Source organism: Fundulus heteroclitus, chromosome 23 (genome assembly GCF_011125445.2).
Source record: "Fundulus heteroclitus isolate FHET01 chromosome 23, MU-UCD_Fhet_4.1, whole genome shotgun sequence".
NCBI lineage: Eukaryota > Metazoa > Chordata > Actinopteri > Cyprinodontiformes > Fundulidae > Fundulus > Fundulus heteroclitus.
The window spans coordinates 115,348-134,338 of NC_046383.1; the positions used below are offsets into that span (position 1 = coordinate 115,348).

The 18,991-nt window shown below is 39.3% G+C and overlaps 1 protein-coding gene across 1 annotated transcript; it reads right to left on the reverse strand.

The window, feature by feature from the left end:
• Positions 1–264: 264 nt before the first annotated feature.
• On the reverse strand, positions 265–18,380 carry emx3 (empty spiracles homeobox 3). The gene is made up of 3 exons (XM_012877596.3): positions 17,573–18,380; positions 9,024–9,208; positions 265–3,221 (listed from the first exon to the last, which is right to left on the reverse strand). The coding sequence occupies exons 1-3, from the start codon at positions 17,958–17,960 to the stop codon at positions 3,054–3,056; spliced, it is 741 nt and encodes a 246-aa protein (XP_012733050.2). The 5' UTR covers positions 17,961–18,380; the 3' UTR covers positions 265–3,053.
• Between the last annotated feature and the right edge of the window lie 611 nt (positions 18,381–18,991).

The window sequence follows — 18,991 nt, forward strand, 5'->3', positions numbered from 1 at the left end:
AATCTTAATTAAAAATCTAATTGCATAGAAATGTACAAAGGTAAAAAAAAATAGTAATGAGTACAACATTCTTAAAACAAAACATAATTTTATTTGTTTTTTTATTGAAAACCGTGGTGTTAAGTTGCTTTTATATTAAACATTGTGAGTCACTCCATTCATCAATAAATAAAGAACAGCAAATTAAACCCCAAGAGAAACAAGTTGGAAACTTAAAAAAGAATTAAATCCAAATTTTATAAACAAACCGAAAAGAAAAAAAACTTTTTTAATTGTATTTATTTATTTATTTTCTCTCCAAACTGAGCACACGGAGTACATAGCTCCTTTCGTCTTCGCAGAGGCGACGGGTTGTAGAGTTAGTGCATTCAGTCCCAAAACAATGAAAAAATAGATCTGACTAAGTAGTAGAAGAAGAAGTGCTACATGAGGAGAGGATGAGGTAAATCTGTCTAGAGGGAAGAAACAAACTGATGAACTGATGCAGAGAGAAGAGCAAACACAAATCAGCATCATTAATAATATCATCATTATATACATACATTAGATGCATAGAATACTTTCTCATCCAGTTTTTACATAAATACCAATATTCTTCCCTATAAAAAAGAAACTGATCTGGGACCCTGCTGGTTTCTGTACTCGCTGCTGCTGCTGCTGCCTTTTGAAACGAAAAGCTGCTTTTTCCTGCATAATTATTTCAGTTTTTTTTATTGTTACTATTATTACACATTTTTCCTACACAAATTAACTCAAACAAAGCTTGGCATTCCAGATTTTTTTTTTTATTTGTTGGTGTTCATGAGAAAAACAAAAGCTGCTGAAGTAGTTCTCAATAAAAAAAATAAAAAAAAAACAACAACTAAAGAACAGACAGGATTTAGAAACGGGATGCAACAGCAGGTCTCAGATCCGTGTTTTTGCATTCAGACATTAACCACTGAGTCAGCGCTGAGAGGAGACGCCAGGTTCCTCCGGTGTGTGTGTGTGTGTGTGTGTGTGTGTGTGGGGGGGGGGGTGTTTAGAGTGATTTCTATTGACAATTCATCTGTCAGCGATGCTCAGCAAAATTCATGCAAGTTTGTGCAGATCCATTTTAGTTAGCGTTTCACATGGAACTCGTGCTTTTTACTGCCTATAAAAAAATGTGGTTGGATTGCAGGAAATTTAGAGAACCTCCTTCAGTGTTCTAGTTGAGACCCACTTCTGAGAGCTCACCAGGCTGTATACACAAGCAGCATCCTCCTAGAATGATCCAACCACCCTGCAAGACCGAGCCGAACCCCTGTACGCTCTGGTCACATTGATTAACCACCTCACCAAAGACGTTTTTGTGCATCCTCAAAACACCGCAGGGAACTCTTCCACCACTGCTTCTTAACTCCCTCTAAACACCCTGCAGAGACCGTCCACATTCTGGCAGGCTTATTACATCATTGTAGGGTCTTCGTCCAGCGTGTAGGAGTCCTTACTGTTTCCATCAGCTCTGATTTAATCGCACACAGGGAAGCAGGACAGGAAAAAATTTAAAAAAAGAAACTGTTAGCTGATTTTTATTGGCTGGAAGTTTTGAGCAAAGCTTGAACAAGCTGCAGCTAATCGTCTGCATTTCTTATTGAAAATTGAGAGCTGAGCAATAGATTCAGTACATTTCTGTTTGGGGATTCTGGAAGCAGCGTTGCCCCAAACACCTTCAGTTTTTGTAAAGCATCTCAGAAACAGATGCTTTTTTTTTTTTTTTTAAACAGACTCCAGGAGGGTTACTTCCTCTCTGTGGCCGGAACATAGTTTCTCTCAGTGTTCAGAAACCTGCAGCCCAGCAGCTTCAAATGTCTTTTTTTTTTCACGTTTTCTGGACAGTCTTTGTTTGGCACCAGAACCAGAGTCAGGTTTTCAGTCTCTTCTGCCTCTTGGAAGCATCAAAACCTTGTCAGTCCAAATCTGACGGAAAGTTTCCTTTTTTCCGATGAAAAACGATCCTCTGTTCTTCTTTTTCTTTTTCATTGTCCAGAACAGGAAGGTTCATCGTCCGTCCGTCAGTCCGTAGAAATAAAAGTTGTCAGTGTCTATGTGTGTGTGTGTGTTTATATATGTGTTTTCAGTTTTACTCTGCAGGGGCTGTTATTGTAATGTTGCACTGAAAAGGGCTCTGAAAAATTATCTTAAACTTCCTTTTAGACTGAATGTCACTGTGTGACAAAAGCACGGCTCAGATCCCTTATTTAAATTTATTTACTTATTCTTTTTCATATTTGTCGAATGATGTATAATAACCTAAACATATATTTTAAATTGACAGTCTTATGTTACTTTTTCTAAACAGAAACATAAAAAAAACAGACTTGATTATCAGATCATCCTCAAAAGGCTCTTGTATCAGATTAGACCAATGAGGCTCTGTCAACATTACAGGCTAAAAGAAAAAGGGAGTAAATTCTGAAAAAAAATTGCTTTGAGTTCAGAATATTACGGACGGTTTAGACATTTTTGCTTCTGCTCTGCTTTGATCCGTTTTATCTTATTCTCTTTTTTGTGCAAGATTTTTCATATTTGTTTAATTATATCCCAAGCAAGGAAGAAAAAGCACCTTTGCAGGCTTAAAACGTTTGAACTGAAGCAAATATTCTCAGTCCTGAAACGTGCAGAGATCAAAGCAGCCCTACTGTTTATTACAGGTTTATCTGAGCCGTGAGAGTTTTCTGTTTTATGCAGTGGCAGAAACAGAACGGACGAAGATTCAAGATAAATGTGGGAACCATTCGTTCAACCAGGGGAGATCTAAACATCTGTGTCTAGGCTTCATCGTGAATCAACTTTGCAGCGGCGTCACCGTGGACGCTTGCTGGTTGGGAAACACTATTAAACCAGGTGGCTGCTTTAGTTCTCTAACTAAGCTCTATAGATGAAGATGCTTCACACTAATCTGTGGCTTCCTGGGTGGGAATCGTCACATCTTAGAGTTTGAATTCAACCTAATCTCAGTTGCTGGTCCTGTCCGAGGGTCCGCATGTCTATTGTGTGTGCGTGAGGGACTCTGCAGTGACATTTGCGGTCTAGTCGTCGCTGATGACGTCCACGTCCTCGCTGCCGGCCTGCTGCGTCGCCGCTCTCCAGCGGCTGACGTGTTGGCTGCCCTTCCTCTTCTGTTGAGCTTCTGGAGACTCTTCCTCCAGCTTCTGGCGCTTGTGCTTCGTCCTGCGGTTCTGAAACCACACCTTCACCTGCACACACAGAGCCACATAAGGAAACCAGGTTTACATGGAGTTCAGTTGTTGAAAATGTCCACGTATCCTTAAACTCTTTAAATGTCTAGCTGACCACTAAACCACAGCATCAATAAAAAAGTTGAATTGATCTGTGGCAGAAAAATGTCCTTTCAATGAAACAACAGTGTTCTCTTGCGTTGCACAATGAACCTCACTCAACCTTATGCAATCCAACAATGTGACCTATGTTCCAGTCCCTTAAGTACTGGTTATGCTTCCTAATGAGGCTTCCTCTGTGTTGCTGATCAGCATTCATTTACTATGACTGTTAGGTGTTTTTGGCCACTCGCCATGCCAAAACCTATGTTCCTCTGATGCCGTTCTAGATATGTCAGCTCATCTTAAATGTGATTACTTATACAACTATCACTGGTCTGCATGTGAACTAGATTACATCCCAATTTGACCATTCACTCTAGGTTATTAACTGTTTATGTCGATGAGTTTAAGATTAAGGTTCAGTCCCAACAAGGTCCAACATCACTGAGGAATAGTTTGCTGAACGTCAGTCTGGGAAGGGGTTATAGAGCAATATTCAAACTGTTTAAAGTCCATCAGAGAAAAATATCATTGACAACTGGGAATATTTAAAATATCTTCCTGAAGGATGTTCTTTGTCCCAAAGGCAGACTCAAAGTCAGATGTTAAAGTTCATGAAAGAGACTGAAAATGCAAGGCTTGATTTGTTCGAAAAGAAAGCGGTTGATAAATAAATTGGGTTAAACGTGATTTCACTTCCTATTCCACCTCTCCAAATTCCCATTTATGTGGTAAATGCACATTTTGTTCCTGAAAGAAAAGCTCAGGAAAATCGCAGACTGAGCTTCAAACTTCTGAACGTTTCCTGTTTTAAATTAACATCCTGCAGGTGTCCTTAAACAGCAGCATGGAAACAGTGAGGATTTACACTGCTTGTAGGTGTTAAGATATTGATGTTTTCCAGAGCTCTTACAGCAGTTTAGATCTAATTATCTCAGGAACCCAGTCTGGTAAATGTATTGTATTCAGATCTAAAGATGCATGCTTTCAAAAAATGATTTAATGACATGAATTATTGCTTTTGATTTATCCCCTATTCTGATGGATTTAAAATAAATGGACGCAGCCTGATTACAGTTTGGTAGAAAAATAAGGTGAAACCAACCGATTCCACTTTGTTTTGGGTAGTTAAAGAACAAAAGCTGTTTCCACCGACTGCAAACACGCCCAGGAACAACGACGAGCCGTTTAGAAACCTTCTCACAGCTACCAGCCACAACCACAACAAGCTGTGATGCTGTCACTGATAGGACCGAATGTGTGAGAGCCGCTCGGTGATTTAAGACCTGTTCCCTGGTAAAACACAACCATGACACGCAGAGCTGTTTAAACCCGACGAGCTGGCTCCCAAATCGGGTTGCGCAACCTTGTCAGAGGCGGCAGGCTCTAGATCCACATGATGGATGCTCGAGTTACTTCCAAACATCGGATACGTTTAGCACAGATTTCACCGAGAAATCAGAATAAAGCTCCTTCTTTACAGCGATGGGAGGGGGGGGGGACAATAAAGGCAAGCAGGTAGAATTTTCTCATGGGAATCAAATATAAAATAATTATTCATTACCGTAGTTTAATGTTTCTGTAATGTGTCCTCTTTATTGCTAGAAGCACAAATTGTCTTTTTGGATAAATATGGAGCATCTATTTTTTGATACTCTAATAAAAGCTGTGTGGGTTTGTTTTGAGAAGGATTACCTAACTCACAAACTCCTGCTGATCAGCATCAAGGAGGAAGCTCATCCATGACGTAAAGCCCATGCACAGTGGCGTGCTTTGTAACTGAAAACTTTAATGATAGCAAGGCTACAACCTCGCTACGCTGACAGCACCAGGTTATTGCAACACTCTTTCCAGTTTCACTGACCCATTCGCTCCTCGTGTGGCCATAAATACCGCACCATACTCAGCTGTCCTTCATTCACTCTCTGGATGCCAAACAAGAAGCTTTTCTTCTGATGGTGTCAGTCCAGACGAGGAAGGACCTAGAACGGATGTGGACAAGGTTCCGTACAGAAGACGCATCCGCCTCCATTTTCTTATGCTGCTAATAAGTTGATGAAAAAAAAAGTTGTTTCCTTTTCCGACGCAAGGCTAAAATTGATGGTGTAGGCCCAGAAACTCTAACATTCCTATACCTGCTTAATCCATTCAGGGACGTGGGAACCTGGTTCTGAGCTCTAGTGGTCAGTGGCTGTAAGGCAGGGTACACCCTGGACAGGTTGCCAGTCCATAACACAGCAGAGTCATAACAATGCATTCATAAACTCACACCAAAGGACAATTTAGAGGGGCCATTTGACCTAACATGCTTGTTTAGAATAATAAGGAAGCTGGAATAACTAGAGAACCGGGTACTCAGCTGTATTCAAAACACAAGACCTTCGTGCTGTAAGGCAACATTACCCAGGGGTCCAACATGCAGCCCAACCTGCCACGTAAAAGGAGAAGATTTCCGAATCAAAACAGGTCATGGAGCTCGTCCTAGCACAAAACAATTACCCATGGCATGATAGCCATGACAAACGTCTGAGACAGCTATACCAGTTTGTGGAATGAGGTGTGGTGCAACGTGGTGTACCGCAGACAATCCAACCAAGAACATGCTGCTAACTTCTATTTGTGAGCATGGAGGATAATTTTCCCACCTCTCTGAAAAATATCAGAGCAAAAGATATTTGTGAGTACTTTGCAGTGATTGGGCCTCGATCTAAAGGGTCTTTTTTTGTTTGTTTTTTGGAGACAGAGAAAGGCTCTTTATCCAGTCTGAAGGGTGCATGGAACTACCGAGAATTGTTTTGTATCATTGTGCTTGAACACTTTCTGTAGGTTAACAGTTGATTTGTTAACCTTGCCTGCAAGACGAAATTTCACGTCATTTGTGTGCTCACAAACACGTGAGAATCCATCTTGTACCGCTTCGGCTTCAACCGTTTATGTCCGAACCAAAAAACGGTTCGGGCCAATCACGTTGCAGTATTGTGGATTAAGGCAAACCGGTGCTAAACCAACCTTTGGTAGGCGGGCACTAGGCATTGCTTCACACAAAAAGTTTGGGGAATGCTTCTGAAAGTCCCTCCTTTCCCCAAACGGATTCAAATGGAGCAGTCCATAACAATAATGTGCAGAACGAAGAGTGGTACACACTATTGATCACGAAAAAGTCTGTAAATAGTAACATTATTTCCCTGTTAAAACAAGTGTGGGCAGTTCTGCTCCTTGCAGGCCGGTGTCCTACAGGTTTTGGATGTTTCTGTGTTCATACATAAGTAGTTGGACCCTGATGAGGCAGAGGGGATAACCCAACCACTTGGATCAGGAGAGCTCACACTCACCGCTCTCAAAATAGTCCACCCCTGCTGCAAAGTCTCTATACGCAATGCATTGTCTGTGGTTCAGGTGGGTCTTGTGAAAATCAACATAAATTCAGCAAATTTATATAAGGCCTGAGTCACATTGTCTTTGCTGAGCGCATTGCAGCTCCCAGCAGTGAGAAATAAAGTTTTATTGGAGCGCATTTGAATGCCAGCCTTGAGATGTCCCGCAGCAACGTTGATCACTCGGTCATTAATGTCTGTAACGACGCTCTGATTGCACAAAGCTGTGATTTATGAGGGATTAATAACCGCTACTGACAGCTGACTGGCAGAGCGCCTTCTCTCTCTTCCTCTCTATTGTTGTGAAATGAGCTCATAATTTATGAATCACGTCCTCTCACTGGCGTCAGGAGTCCAACCACCGCGCCGGCTCGATGACAAACACCGTCCTGAGAAAAGGAGATGTTCGCTGACTAATTACCGACTCAGCATTCTTCAGACCTTAGAAACACAAACTGACGTCACAGCTAAAAGTGCCTCTGAGCACAGCAGCAGGTTTGGGTTAAATCCCGACAGATCCAGAGAGAAAAGCAGCTTATTAATACTTTAATGAGGAAACTTAATGATAAAAAAGGATGATATTTTAAAAACTGCCTGAAAGTATTTCTAATTATAAATAAAAAAAAATTATAATTTAATTGTTTTTATTTTTATTTCATTGGCCGTCAAACTGTCATAAACCTAGCAAAATTAGGTAATTTAAATCTAGTCCACACACGATAGATATACAGTTAAGTATGTAGTATGCAAATTAGGCATAATTTGGTATAACTCCAACCACTAGAAAGCAACTAAGTGTTTCCAATATGATCCTCAGTATGCACTGAATAGACACCAAGAGACATTGGTGGCATATTTTACCTACACTACATTGGCTCAGTGGTCGTTTGATACAAATTAGCAACAAAAGTTGATGTTTAGTTTACTCTGAGGGGTTAAAACCACTTTAACATCTCTGTTTGATCATGTTTCTCTAGAAAAAAAAGACTTAAAGCTAGAGTTATTCTTTTGTTTTACTCCATGGATCTGTTAATTGATTATGCTTCAATCAGTGTCTGCAGAGACACAAATGTGTTTTATAGTCTCCAGGTTCTGCAGTCAGATCAATTAATATATTTTTGATACACAAAGCAGGTAAGACGCGCCTAAAGAAGGTGACACTTCTGGGCAGCTCTATTGTGACAAGAAAAGCAGCAAAGTTGCTATTTCTGTCCAAGAATAACATCAAGAACAGAATGAACTTCTGCAGGAAGTACAGGGATCGACAGCAGAAGACTGGTGCAAAGCCATTTTCTCTGACGAACTCTCCCCATTTTTCAGGACAACTAGAGAAGAAAAGGTCAACACTACCATGAATGGTATCAGTAGTTAAACACACTACAATCCATGTGTGGCAAGAACACTGCCATGAATAGAGTGGAATAATTTTTTTCTAAAAATCCAGGATAAATTTGTGGATGATCCGTGGACTTTGACGTGAGATGGAGCAAATGTGTCCCAAGTCAAAAGTGACAACAAAGTGGCTGAGAGATCAAAACAATACAATGTGGGATCTGTGATTCCCAAGATCTTAAGCCTCGCTGAGAAGCAGTGCTCAGATCTCAACAAGCAACTAGGGGAGAAACTGAGGGCAGCAAACTGTGATCATCTCCAAGCAGCAATAAATTAAGATTATAGATCCCCATCAGTCAGGATTTGAACCAGAGTTTCATATCAAACATGTAAAAGTACATAAATTACAGAAGGAGAAGGTTCCCCCTGGAAATGCTCACCCTGTGCAGAAATCTGAAGGATTTGCTGAACATGTTTGTAGTACTCTATGTTTAAATAACAATTTTGGTATGAGACAAACTCAGGGGATGCTTCGGGCAAGATTTGTCAAGTTGAGCTGATTTGCCAACCCTCATTTCTTTATTTCTCTAATAAATATTGGGGATATCTGCAGTGATTTATATGCGCCAGTGCTGCATTTTTCCCAGATCTGTCAGTAACACGTTGCGAAACATGCTGCTTAAAAGTTTTCAGCTGAAATATTTTTGGGAATCACTTTTTTTGGAGCTAAAGGCTTACCATGTGCCTGTCAAACTGTGTTAATTTAATATTCAACTAAAGAAATGGGGACCAGTTATTTATTTAGGAAAGGATGACGGTAATAATGTTAAAGTCCAACGAAAGTTACAAATAAATATGTGGCTGCTTTAAGGCAACTATGGTGCATCAAGAGTTTGACAGTTCTGGAAGCTTTTATTGACTAACTTCTGTATTTTCTATAACAAGTGTCGTGTCTAAAGGTTCCTACCGCGCCTGCAACCCCTCCTCTGCCCCGGTTTTCAGTTTGCCTCACCTGTGTCTCGGTCAAGCACAGCCCACTGGCCAGCTGCTTCCTCTCTGTTCCGACCACGTAATGGTTTTTCTCAAAGGCCCGCTCCAAGCGCAGCAGCTGCGAAGGCGAAAAGGCCGTCCGAATCCGTTTGGGTTTCCTGGAGAACGGACCATGAAGCAACAGGTTCTCTGGACTGCTGTCCTCTCCTGAAAAAAGAAAACAAAAAAAAAACAATCAGTTCTAACTAGATATTCAATCAGATTATATTACTGTCACCCTGCAACAAAAGAATAATTATCTAGTGGAGCACCAAGGAATCATAAAGGAAAGTGAAACTATAGACAAACAGGTTGTTGACTAGAGACTAAAAACTTCAGCCACAATAAGGAGCTTATTTAACCAGGCAAATTATAATACACATCCGATTACATGTTTCATATCTCATACCGATGTTTTCTCCATCGGCAGTGAAGCTTTTTGATCATTAAGTTTCCTCATTAAAGTGTTTCTAAGCTGTTTTTCTCTCTGGATCTGTCAGGATTTAACTAAAAAAACCTGCTCTCTTTTAATTTCCTGATGACAAAAAAAATATGTTGGGATGCATTTTTTGACCCTGAGTCTTGTCTGCAGGCTAATGAGAAAGCCACACCCATCCTGAAATGCACCAGTCTATCTGAATTTGTCAGGTGTGATCTTGATAAATTAGAATATCATCAAAAAGTTAACGTGTTTCCGTAAGTGAATGAAACAATAGGGTTAACCACAAATGGCAATTATATTCAATTAATAGAGAGCTGAGTGGAAGGAAAAAGTGTGGTGACGAAAGGCGCACTGCAGCTTTTACAGAAGAGTGCTGTTGTCCTTATACTTTCATATGTGTCCCTGGTCCAATACCCCTGAACCGGGTTCTACATAGTCCTGCTAATGACCCAGTTATTTAATTCAGGCGTGTTGAAGCAGAGACACAAGCTGACTCTCATACAGTCCAAAAATTTTAAATATGTACAAAATAATTTGAAAATCTAGAATTTAAAAGGGGTGTCCTTTCTTTTTAAAATGACAAATATTCATTGGGTTAGAAGTCAAACCACATTTTGGGATAGATTTAGGGATTTTACTGCTGGTGCTCATGGTGAATAGGTTGTAATGTAATGGATTCAACTTGATCAGATAAACTCACTATTCGTTGTTTGATAAAGGTGATGATGGTAAGCTCCTGACACATTTTATTTGTAATGGTTTATCATTTTAAATTGGGTAGGAGCTCTCGAGCTTCAACACCCAGGGGCCCCTAATGGATTTTAAATATATTTCGGAACATAGGTTAACATTTCAGTTTTAAAAAAGGATTTATTTTATTAGTCTTATGCTGCATTATCATTTTCAGAAAAATTAATTTAAAGCTTTTATCGATTTTAAGCCATAATCATCAAAACGTACAGACCTGAACACTTCAAACAGATCTCTCTGTGTGTAATGAATCTAAGAGTCTCACATTTGGATTTGTTGCACTGGTATAAATAAACTTTTAAATTATATTATGATGTATTAGGATTAACCTGTTTTTCAACCATTTCTCTTTTTCATCAAAACAAAACTGGAACTGAAGATAAAACTAAAAATGTCCTGAAGTTCTGAAGCCTAAACCGGTCCTAGCATCTAGTACCTCAGACTGACTGACGTCTCTGTCTGTGGTGAGGAGGTTTGGTTTTGTGATGATGTGAAGACAGAAGCAGCACTTTCATCTTTTCAGGCCACGTACTGATCCCTTCTTCTGTTTTCTTTGTTTTGTTTATCTTTTGCTAAACTGAGCTCTAATCAGAAGCTGCGGAGCGACCCGTTGTTGCAACATGCCTGTGTGTCTCTGTTTGCTCTGCCTAATCTGAACAAACACCTCGTCTGTTTTACATTTGCATCTGAATCAGGAGCCGAACCACAGACTGATATTGAAAGGCCCATCAAAAAACACAAAGAGCTTCATAAACCTGGATGGATTTGCTCAGAGTTCTGGTTGTGGATCCGGTTATTCTGTTGGCTTTCTTTCTGCAGCAGAAACAATTTTATTGCAGGAACTCAAAGGGAAGTTTTCTTTGTGTGTGTGAAACCCTTAAAATGTCCACAGATGTTATTAAACTTTTATTGTCGATCTGGTTCTGTGATTTAACGTTAGTCGATGCAAATGAAAAAACTCCCAGAAGCTGAAGAAAATCCGTTTCCTCAGCTGTACTGACGAAGAATACATCCTACGGAGCTCCAGACATGATTTAATTTAAACGTCATCGATTAGAAGCAGCCAGCATCTCAATCTGAGACTTGGTTGAGAAAAGTTTATGTTTAGAAGTTCAGAAAAATAAAATGAAATGTCTCTGACTTCCAAGACTGAGAAGGAAATCTGTTGCAAACGTAACAATAAAGAACAGTTTTTAAAGTCAAAACGCGAAATATTCAACGTTATAAGTTTTGTTTTGTTTTTCAAATGCATATTTTTGGCATTCTGAATTTCTCTTCTCACCAAATTTTAAACCAAAGTTTAAAACATTTGTTAGCTGAAAGGCAAACTTACGTTTCTTACGTACAAACTTTGGTTGGATAACTTTTTAACCAACCGCAGCTTCGCCAAGTCAAGCGATCAAAAAAACTGCCCGTTAAAGAGCTAATCGACTTCATTTGCTCCATGGAAATGAAGTCAATTCTACGTTTTTCCATCTCGGTTTATGTGATTTTACTGAGGTGTCAAAGCGAGTCTCACCTCTGGAATGAACTCGAAGCGGATTTGCTTATGAGGCGACGTGGTTGACAAATGCGAGCGACAGCGACGCAGAAACGGTTTACTCTTTGTGTCTTCGCTCTGGCCTCCCGCGACACTTCTGCTTTTATTTTTCCCGACCGTTTATTGAAATCGCACGTAAATCTATCAATAAGTTTTTACATAAAAACAAATATGCACTCGGTTTCTTTTTAGCCCGCTGAAAAGGAGCCACGGTCGCCGTCACGCTCTACGCAAAAGAGCGGGCAGAGCGACAATGATGGCGGCCGGACAGCCGGCACGTTTGGGGCGTCTTTTATCCGGCGTTAGCCCCTTTATTCACATGCAAATTTAAAGCCGTCACTGGTGGCCGTCATGGTTTGCAAATATTTCTGTTCAGTGTCAAATCATGCTTTAATGTAACAACTGCTCGAGTCGAGAACATTTAACCACAAGTCTGCAGACTAGAATATACGACTTAGAAAATGTCGAACTCATTTTCTAGTTTTACGTCAATCAAAGTGAATAAAATGGAGTTGGAGACATTTGAAAAAGTTTTAGGTTCATTAACCATTAGCAGCTAACTGCTCGTCTGTGCAGTTAAGCAATATGTTAAATTTTGATATGAACAAGGGCAGAAAAATCCCATCAGACTGAGTCTGAGGATTCTGAAACATTTAAAGACGTGCAACACAAAGACCAAACTGTTCATATTTGGTTTTAATAAGGCTTATAAGACGCGGTTTTGTTAGCAGCTGGGCTGAGCTTTAAGTTCCCTGAAAAAAATTCTTCCGTATGGATGAACAGGACAAAAGAAAGGCATCTCTGAATCAGGATTTAAATAAAAAGCTTCAGGAGAAACTAGAAATCAAACTTTAATTTGAGATTATTGCTATTTATGTTCTTCAGTTTGCAGTCTTCTATAACAACCCCAGAGCCCCTATAATGTGTTGATGCATTGAGTCGATGAGATGAAGCAGGACAGAAAGCATTGGCTTCTGGTCTTTTTACAAATAAATGATCACAGTTTTCATCAGGTTAAGGTCTCGTCAGTCGCTTCTGTCTCCAACGTGACAAACCCTTCGTCTGTCGTAGTTCTCACACATTTAAACGTTCGCCTTTCTGTGCGGCTGAAGTTGCAGAAGATTAAAACAGAGCGTTGACGGGGAAAAAGCTAAATTATCTAAACTAAATCAGGCCTGCGTGTCTCAGACAAAAAGCTTTACAACTGGAAACAGTTGAACAGAAACTGTCACGCTGAATTTTACTTTTAATTCTTTAAACTGCTGTTTATACTGTTATCTTAATGAAAGTATAAGCTGATGAACAAAAAAAAAACTATTGTCCAGAGATCAAAAATGGCCAAATTCTTCTTCCATCAGCTGATCAGTAGGTCAGACACTAAAAAACTTGATTTTATTTTATTGTTTTTTTATGCCTAAAAACTAAGAATTCCTACCATTTTTAGTCCGTAAATGTGTCAACCAAAAGCACAATGTAATTTTTTTTAGATTTAATAAAAAGAAGATAAAGCTTGGGGATATGCTTGGATGAATTAATTAGGATAATCTTGTAATTACTTAATTGGGATTTAAAACCAATACCTCTATCAAAGAACCTGCAGCCTATTGTCTGTTTCTTTTATATGTTAAATAGTTGGAATTGGTTAAAATCAGTTTTGACAGGTCAGACCTGGAAATCAGCGACGACCAACGAGAGTCTGATCTGAACTCATTTTATAGCTTTACTGTTGTTGAAGCAGAAAAATAAATATATTTTTGATATATAAAGCAGATAAGATGTGCCTAAATGACATTACATGCATGGATGTTGAAGCATGTTTTTCTGCTTGATGAAGCAGAAAAATAAAACAGGTGTAGCAACGATTTAACAAAAACACAAAACCAAGCTTTGGCACATAAACTCTGTGGCTTACCAAACTTCAGTTAACGACAAATATTACTATAGTTCCCTTTGTATTAAAATGTTGCATAGCGACAAACTTACCGAGAAACGTGTTTATGTGTTGTGTACAAGCAAAAAAACAAATTTAATTTCTCTGCAGCACCTGCAGGCATCCAAACACAGTTTTCTCCAAAACCACAATGCAAAACGGATGAAGCGACCTGTTTAAAGCCGTTTCCTAAACTGTGAATAAACCCTGACAGAATCTGTTGAAAAGCTGGTAAAGTCTATATTAATGATCCACACAAAACAACACAACATTTTACAACCTATATACTTTGTTTCTTTGTATTCAAAAACTGAACCAAAAATGCAGAAGCTGCAAGTGAAAGACCACACGTGCAGCTTCAAGATGATTTAAGAGGGAAAGTAGCAGCCAGATCCTGCTGGTTAGATGTGCTTAAATTGTTAAAAGTGTCGTCGGCCCTATAAAAGCCAGAGTTTTTTCTGCAGTTTGCTGCTCTGGAGCACACAGACATGAGTTAATATAAAAAGAAGGCAGAAACGCATCAATATGAACTTGAAGAGAAATAACTATGTCCATAAAAACTGAGAAAAATGATTCCAAGACAATTTCCAAACTCCTTAAAGTCAATCAATCAGTAACACAATTCAGAAGAGCTTCATGCCAGACTCCGCAAGCTTCAGTTGTTAAATGTTAAAACTCATGACAGGGCAGGAAAATAACTAAAGACTGAAAGCGTTTCAACTGTCAAGCACGGTGATGGAGGGGTGATGATGTGGGATTGTGGCGCAACAACAGGACCTGGGCCTCTTGCAGTCATTAACTTGAAAATGAACGCCAAATGTGGGGCCACCTGTCCAACATCCGAAGCTCGGTCCAAACCGGGTCAGCGACGGAACAGCGATCCGACACGCAGCAACAAATCTACAACAGAACGGCTCAGAACCAAAGCTTCATTTGGACCTGAATGGAGCTGTGCAGAAACAAAGATCTGCAAGGAACTGAAGCAGCGCTGGGAAGAAGAGATTAGGCAAAAACTTCTCCCACAACCATGTGAGAAGCAAAAAGAGAGTCATTCAGAAGATGAATCCACAGACGTATTTCTGTAAAGGTGGTTCTAACACTTAGATCATGCGAGGGGTGACTTTTTTTTTTTTTACACGCTGATTCTGTATTTAGATTTAGTACCCCTGTTAACAAAAGCAACACACTGTAATATCCCATGCGTCTTTATATTTAGTGACGGTGTTTCCTATCAGACAGAAACAAAGACAAGGACGTTTAATCTGCTCCCAGCGGTAAGCCGGAGCCGCACGAAGCAGGAGCTGCAGGTGCAGTGAGGCTGTCAGCTGCTTCAATGTAATGAAGAAAAATGTGTCTGCTCCAGAGGAGGTGCAGCAGACAAAGGAAGAGGAGAACAAGGAAGGGGTAATGGAACCACCTGAGAGGGACCAGGACAGGTAACAGAAAAACCTGAAGGTGGCAGCTGAGAAAGAGTGTGCCCCAACACTACCGAGGAGATTTACGTTCATCCGCTGCTTAAAGTAGTTCACTAGTCATTACAGATCAATTGTCAGTCAAATGTGTTGCTAAGCTTAAGTTAAGTGACTATATTTCTGACTAAAACAAGCAGATGTTTTCTTCTAAGTAAATATATTGTATGACACAAGTGTCAAAGAAAACAGAAAAGGCACAAATATTTCCATACGTTTTAAATTTCATGTTTGTTTTAAAAATAACACCTACAATGGCAATGGGATTTATAAGTCATCGAAGCGGCCACTCAGATGAGAATAACGTCTTTAAAATTCCTTTTGAGTAAAACTAAAATTTTCTATTAAAATTTGCAGGCGACAGGTCATCAAAAGGTCTGAACTTCACAAAGATGCTTTAAAATTCTTCTAAAAAATGTCTAAGTTGACCAAGCTTTTATATGATTATGTTGCAGTCTGTAATACAATATTTAATTTCGTTTAACAGCTAAAAAAAAAAAAAACGCTAATGAGCTACAAGATTATTTCCTGTGTTTTCGCTTTGGGAAATCTGAAGTGAAATTCACAATAAAAGTTATTGTTTTACGAAACAATAATTTATATATACACACACATATATATATATATATATATATATATATATATATATATATATATATATATATATATATATATATATATATATATATATATATATATATATATATATATATATATATATATATAAATTGTGTGGTGGGTATTTCTTCACCTGACTCACCTAATGTTTAAATTTAATGCATTTGCTCTAACAGTTCTGACCATTTTCTAAAATAAATACTAAGATTTGAAACAGTCGATTTTTTCTTATTTTGGGAAGAGAAATTCAATCATATTTAAGTTAAAAAAAAAAGTCCATAAACAGTTGGAAAATCTGCCACCTCCTAAACAACTAATAATCTGAATAACTGAGAAGAAAACGAACTCAAACTGGAATAAAAATGCGCAGGTGTTTGTTGTGTTCAAGGAGCGTCAGGAAACTTTGTTCAAACTCGCATGATTTCAACGCGGACAGCTAAGAAAATTCCGTCGAGTCGTGACAATATTTGGTTTTATTTTTTCTAAAGATGTAGTGCTTAAGTTGTTGATCAATATTGTCCATTTTCCCTCTTCTGGTAGACTGTAGTCGTTGTTTTGTTTTGTTTTTTGAGTGTTTTTTTTTTGTTTGTTTTTGCTTGTTTTTTTTGTTTTTTTTTTTTAGTTTTTTCAAAAACGAAAACTGAATAAACTTGGCAAATTAATGCAAAAAAATATTTCAAAATTTTTCCGAGTTTCTTTTTAGAAAAGAATTTGGAAAACTTTTAAAACTGAAATTCAAATGTAATTCTTTTTGTGTATTTTTTTCTTTTCTTTTTTTCTTTTTTGCTTTAAAACTTTTCTGCTCGTTGTTATTGCTTCTTGGTTTTTCTGTTAATTGGTTTTGTGTTTTTTATAAGACACTAAATTACGATTTACTTAATTTATCATTCTCTAATTTGTTTATATTTTATCTTTAATTACATAAATTCGTTGCTTTACTCCAATAATTGTTTTAATAACTGCGTTATTATATTTGTCAATATATGTAATATTAAAGTAAAAAAACGTGTTAATGATTCATAGTTTATTTATTTTTTTTATTTTTTATATAAATCGTTATTTGGGGAAAATCTCATATGAGTTCTGAACCTCTGAGCAGGACCGAACCTTTACCTTCAGGCTGCTGCTGCGCTTCACGCGCACTTTCTGATCATCTGATATACAATGAGCAGCACGTGCCCGGGAAGTATCTTCAACTGGTTATCAATGAGGAAAAAATAAAAAATAAAATAAGATCAAGTCCACATAATGCTCACTGAAAGTTTTCAGGTTTCTGCTTTTTGACCATAAGCAACACATACATTATTTCAATGAATAAAACAAAAGCATCTCCATTAAAATAAATCTTAATATTGATTATTGATCAGCTCTATTATGAACGCCATTCTGGTTCTTTCTTTGCAATAAAGCCAATAAGACATCGTTATTATATATATATATATATATATATATATATATATATATATATATATATATATATATATATATATATATATATATATATATATATATATATACACAATTTAAACAAAATATATAAATTGTGTCTGAAATGCAACAAACTGGGTTTTAATCTGCGCACTTGAAACGTTGCAAGGAAAGCATTGCTCAGTTAGTGTCACAAACGGGGGGATCCTGTTTTCTGCTGTTGCCGCTGAACACGCGTAAAAGTTTAGATAAAACCGAGTGGATGAATTTCAGCAGATCGGCAGAGATGAAGTATTCTCAAACAGAATATGGAGGAAAAGTTGAGCGGGGCAGCGGCGCAGCGCCCGCGGCTCACCTTGGAAGCGGTGTCCCAGGAAGCGGCTCCGCAGCACCCAGGGGTAGAAGCTGAGCGCGTCCCGATGCTGCGGGCTGAAGAAGCTCTGCGGGGGGATCTGCAGCGGGTGCAGCGGCAGCCCGCCGGAGCCCTGCGTGTGCGCCCCGGTGTCCTGGAGCATCATGTCCGGCCCAGCAGAGAACAAAGTCCTCCCGCTGCCCCCCTGGAAGCAGGAGCCGAAGACCCCGGTGGCTGAAGCCGGGTGCAGAGAGTCCGGGAAGCGGAGCGCAGTGGGCCGGATGGGTTCATCCCCGGAGCCGCCGCCGCCGCCGCTGCTATGACTGCTCGCATCTTTCCCCACCAAAGACTCTATGGTGAAGCATTTCTTGTTGTTACTGTGCTGGAACATGGTGGGCACCTGAAGCTGAGAGGATGAAGAAGAAGTTCAACTATTCGCGTCCAGTCAGTCCAGTCTCTCGGACTCTCGGGGATCAGATTCCCAGTCCCCCCATAACTATCCTCGACAGTCGGCCTGTGCGCACCGGCCGTGCGTAAATTCCAGATCTGAGCTCCGGGGAGCGCCTGAAGTTTCCTCTCTCCTCCGCAGCAGCGCGTAAACAAAAATCACAACCTTGATCCGGATCCGGGTTCTTGGCGGAGCCTCCGAGCTGCTGCAGCCGAGTTTGAGCGCTGAGCGTCGGTGTGGTAGCCTGGGATCAGTGGGTGTCTCCGCGAACCTGCTGCCGCGTCATGCTGGAGTCTGATGAACCGGGAGAGTCCGCACGAGCGAACATACCTGCCGGAGGTGTGCTCTGAGCATGCGCTGAGGCGGCCGCTGCCACAGCCATTTTGTTGATGGGGTGGATGAGGAGGAGAATGTCAAAGGTGGTGATGATAATGACTGACAGTGATGATTAGGATGATTAATATGAGGTCTTAACAAACATTATTAATAGGCGCGCTAATTAAAACCCATCAGCAGTCATCAGTGACTCATGGTAGATTTTAAAGAGCTGAAAAATATTCTGTTTTTCCCCAAAGAACAGACAATGTGCGCTTTTGCTTTGTTGCCTATCTGAGAGCTTTGCTTTACGCGTTCATTTCTTTTCTGTTATGTTCCGTATGCGTCGCAGGTTCTTTATGTCATTTTTTTACCGCAGGATGTACAAGGCACCAGTTTCCTTTGTACAGCCCACCTTTCTGCCATTTACTTATTTATTTATTTAATTTTTGAGCTTTAACGTTTTAATTGTTTCCCTTTTGTTTAATTTTTTGATGCATTTTATCTTTGTGTGGTCACTGAAAGATGTGTTTATGTATTTTTTTTCACCTACATAAAGCTTATATTTTCACCTACATAAAGCTCATTTATTTCGCAGCTTGATTGGTTCTATTCTTCTCGGCAGTCCTAGTTACTGTCATCACGAATCGTTAATTTTC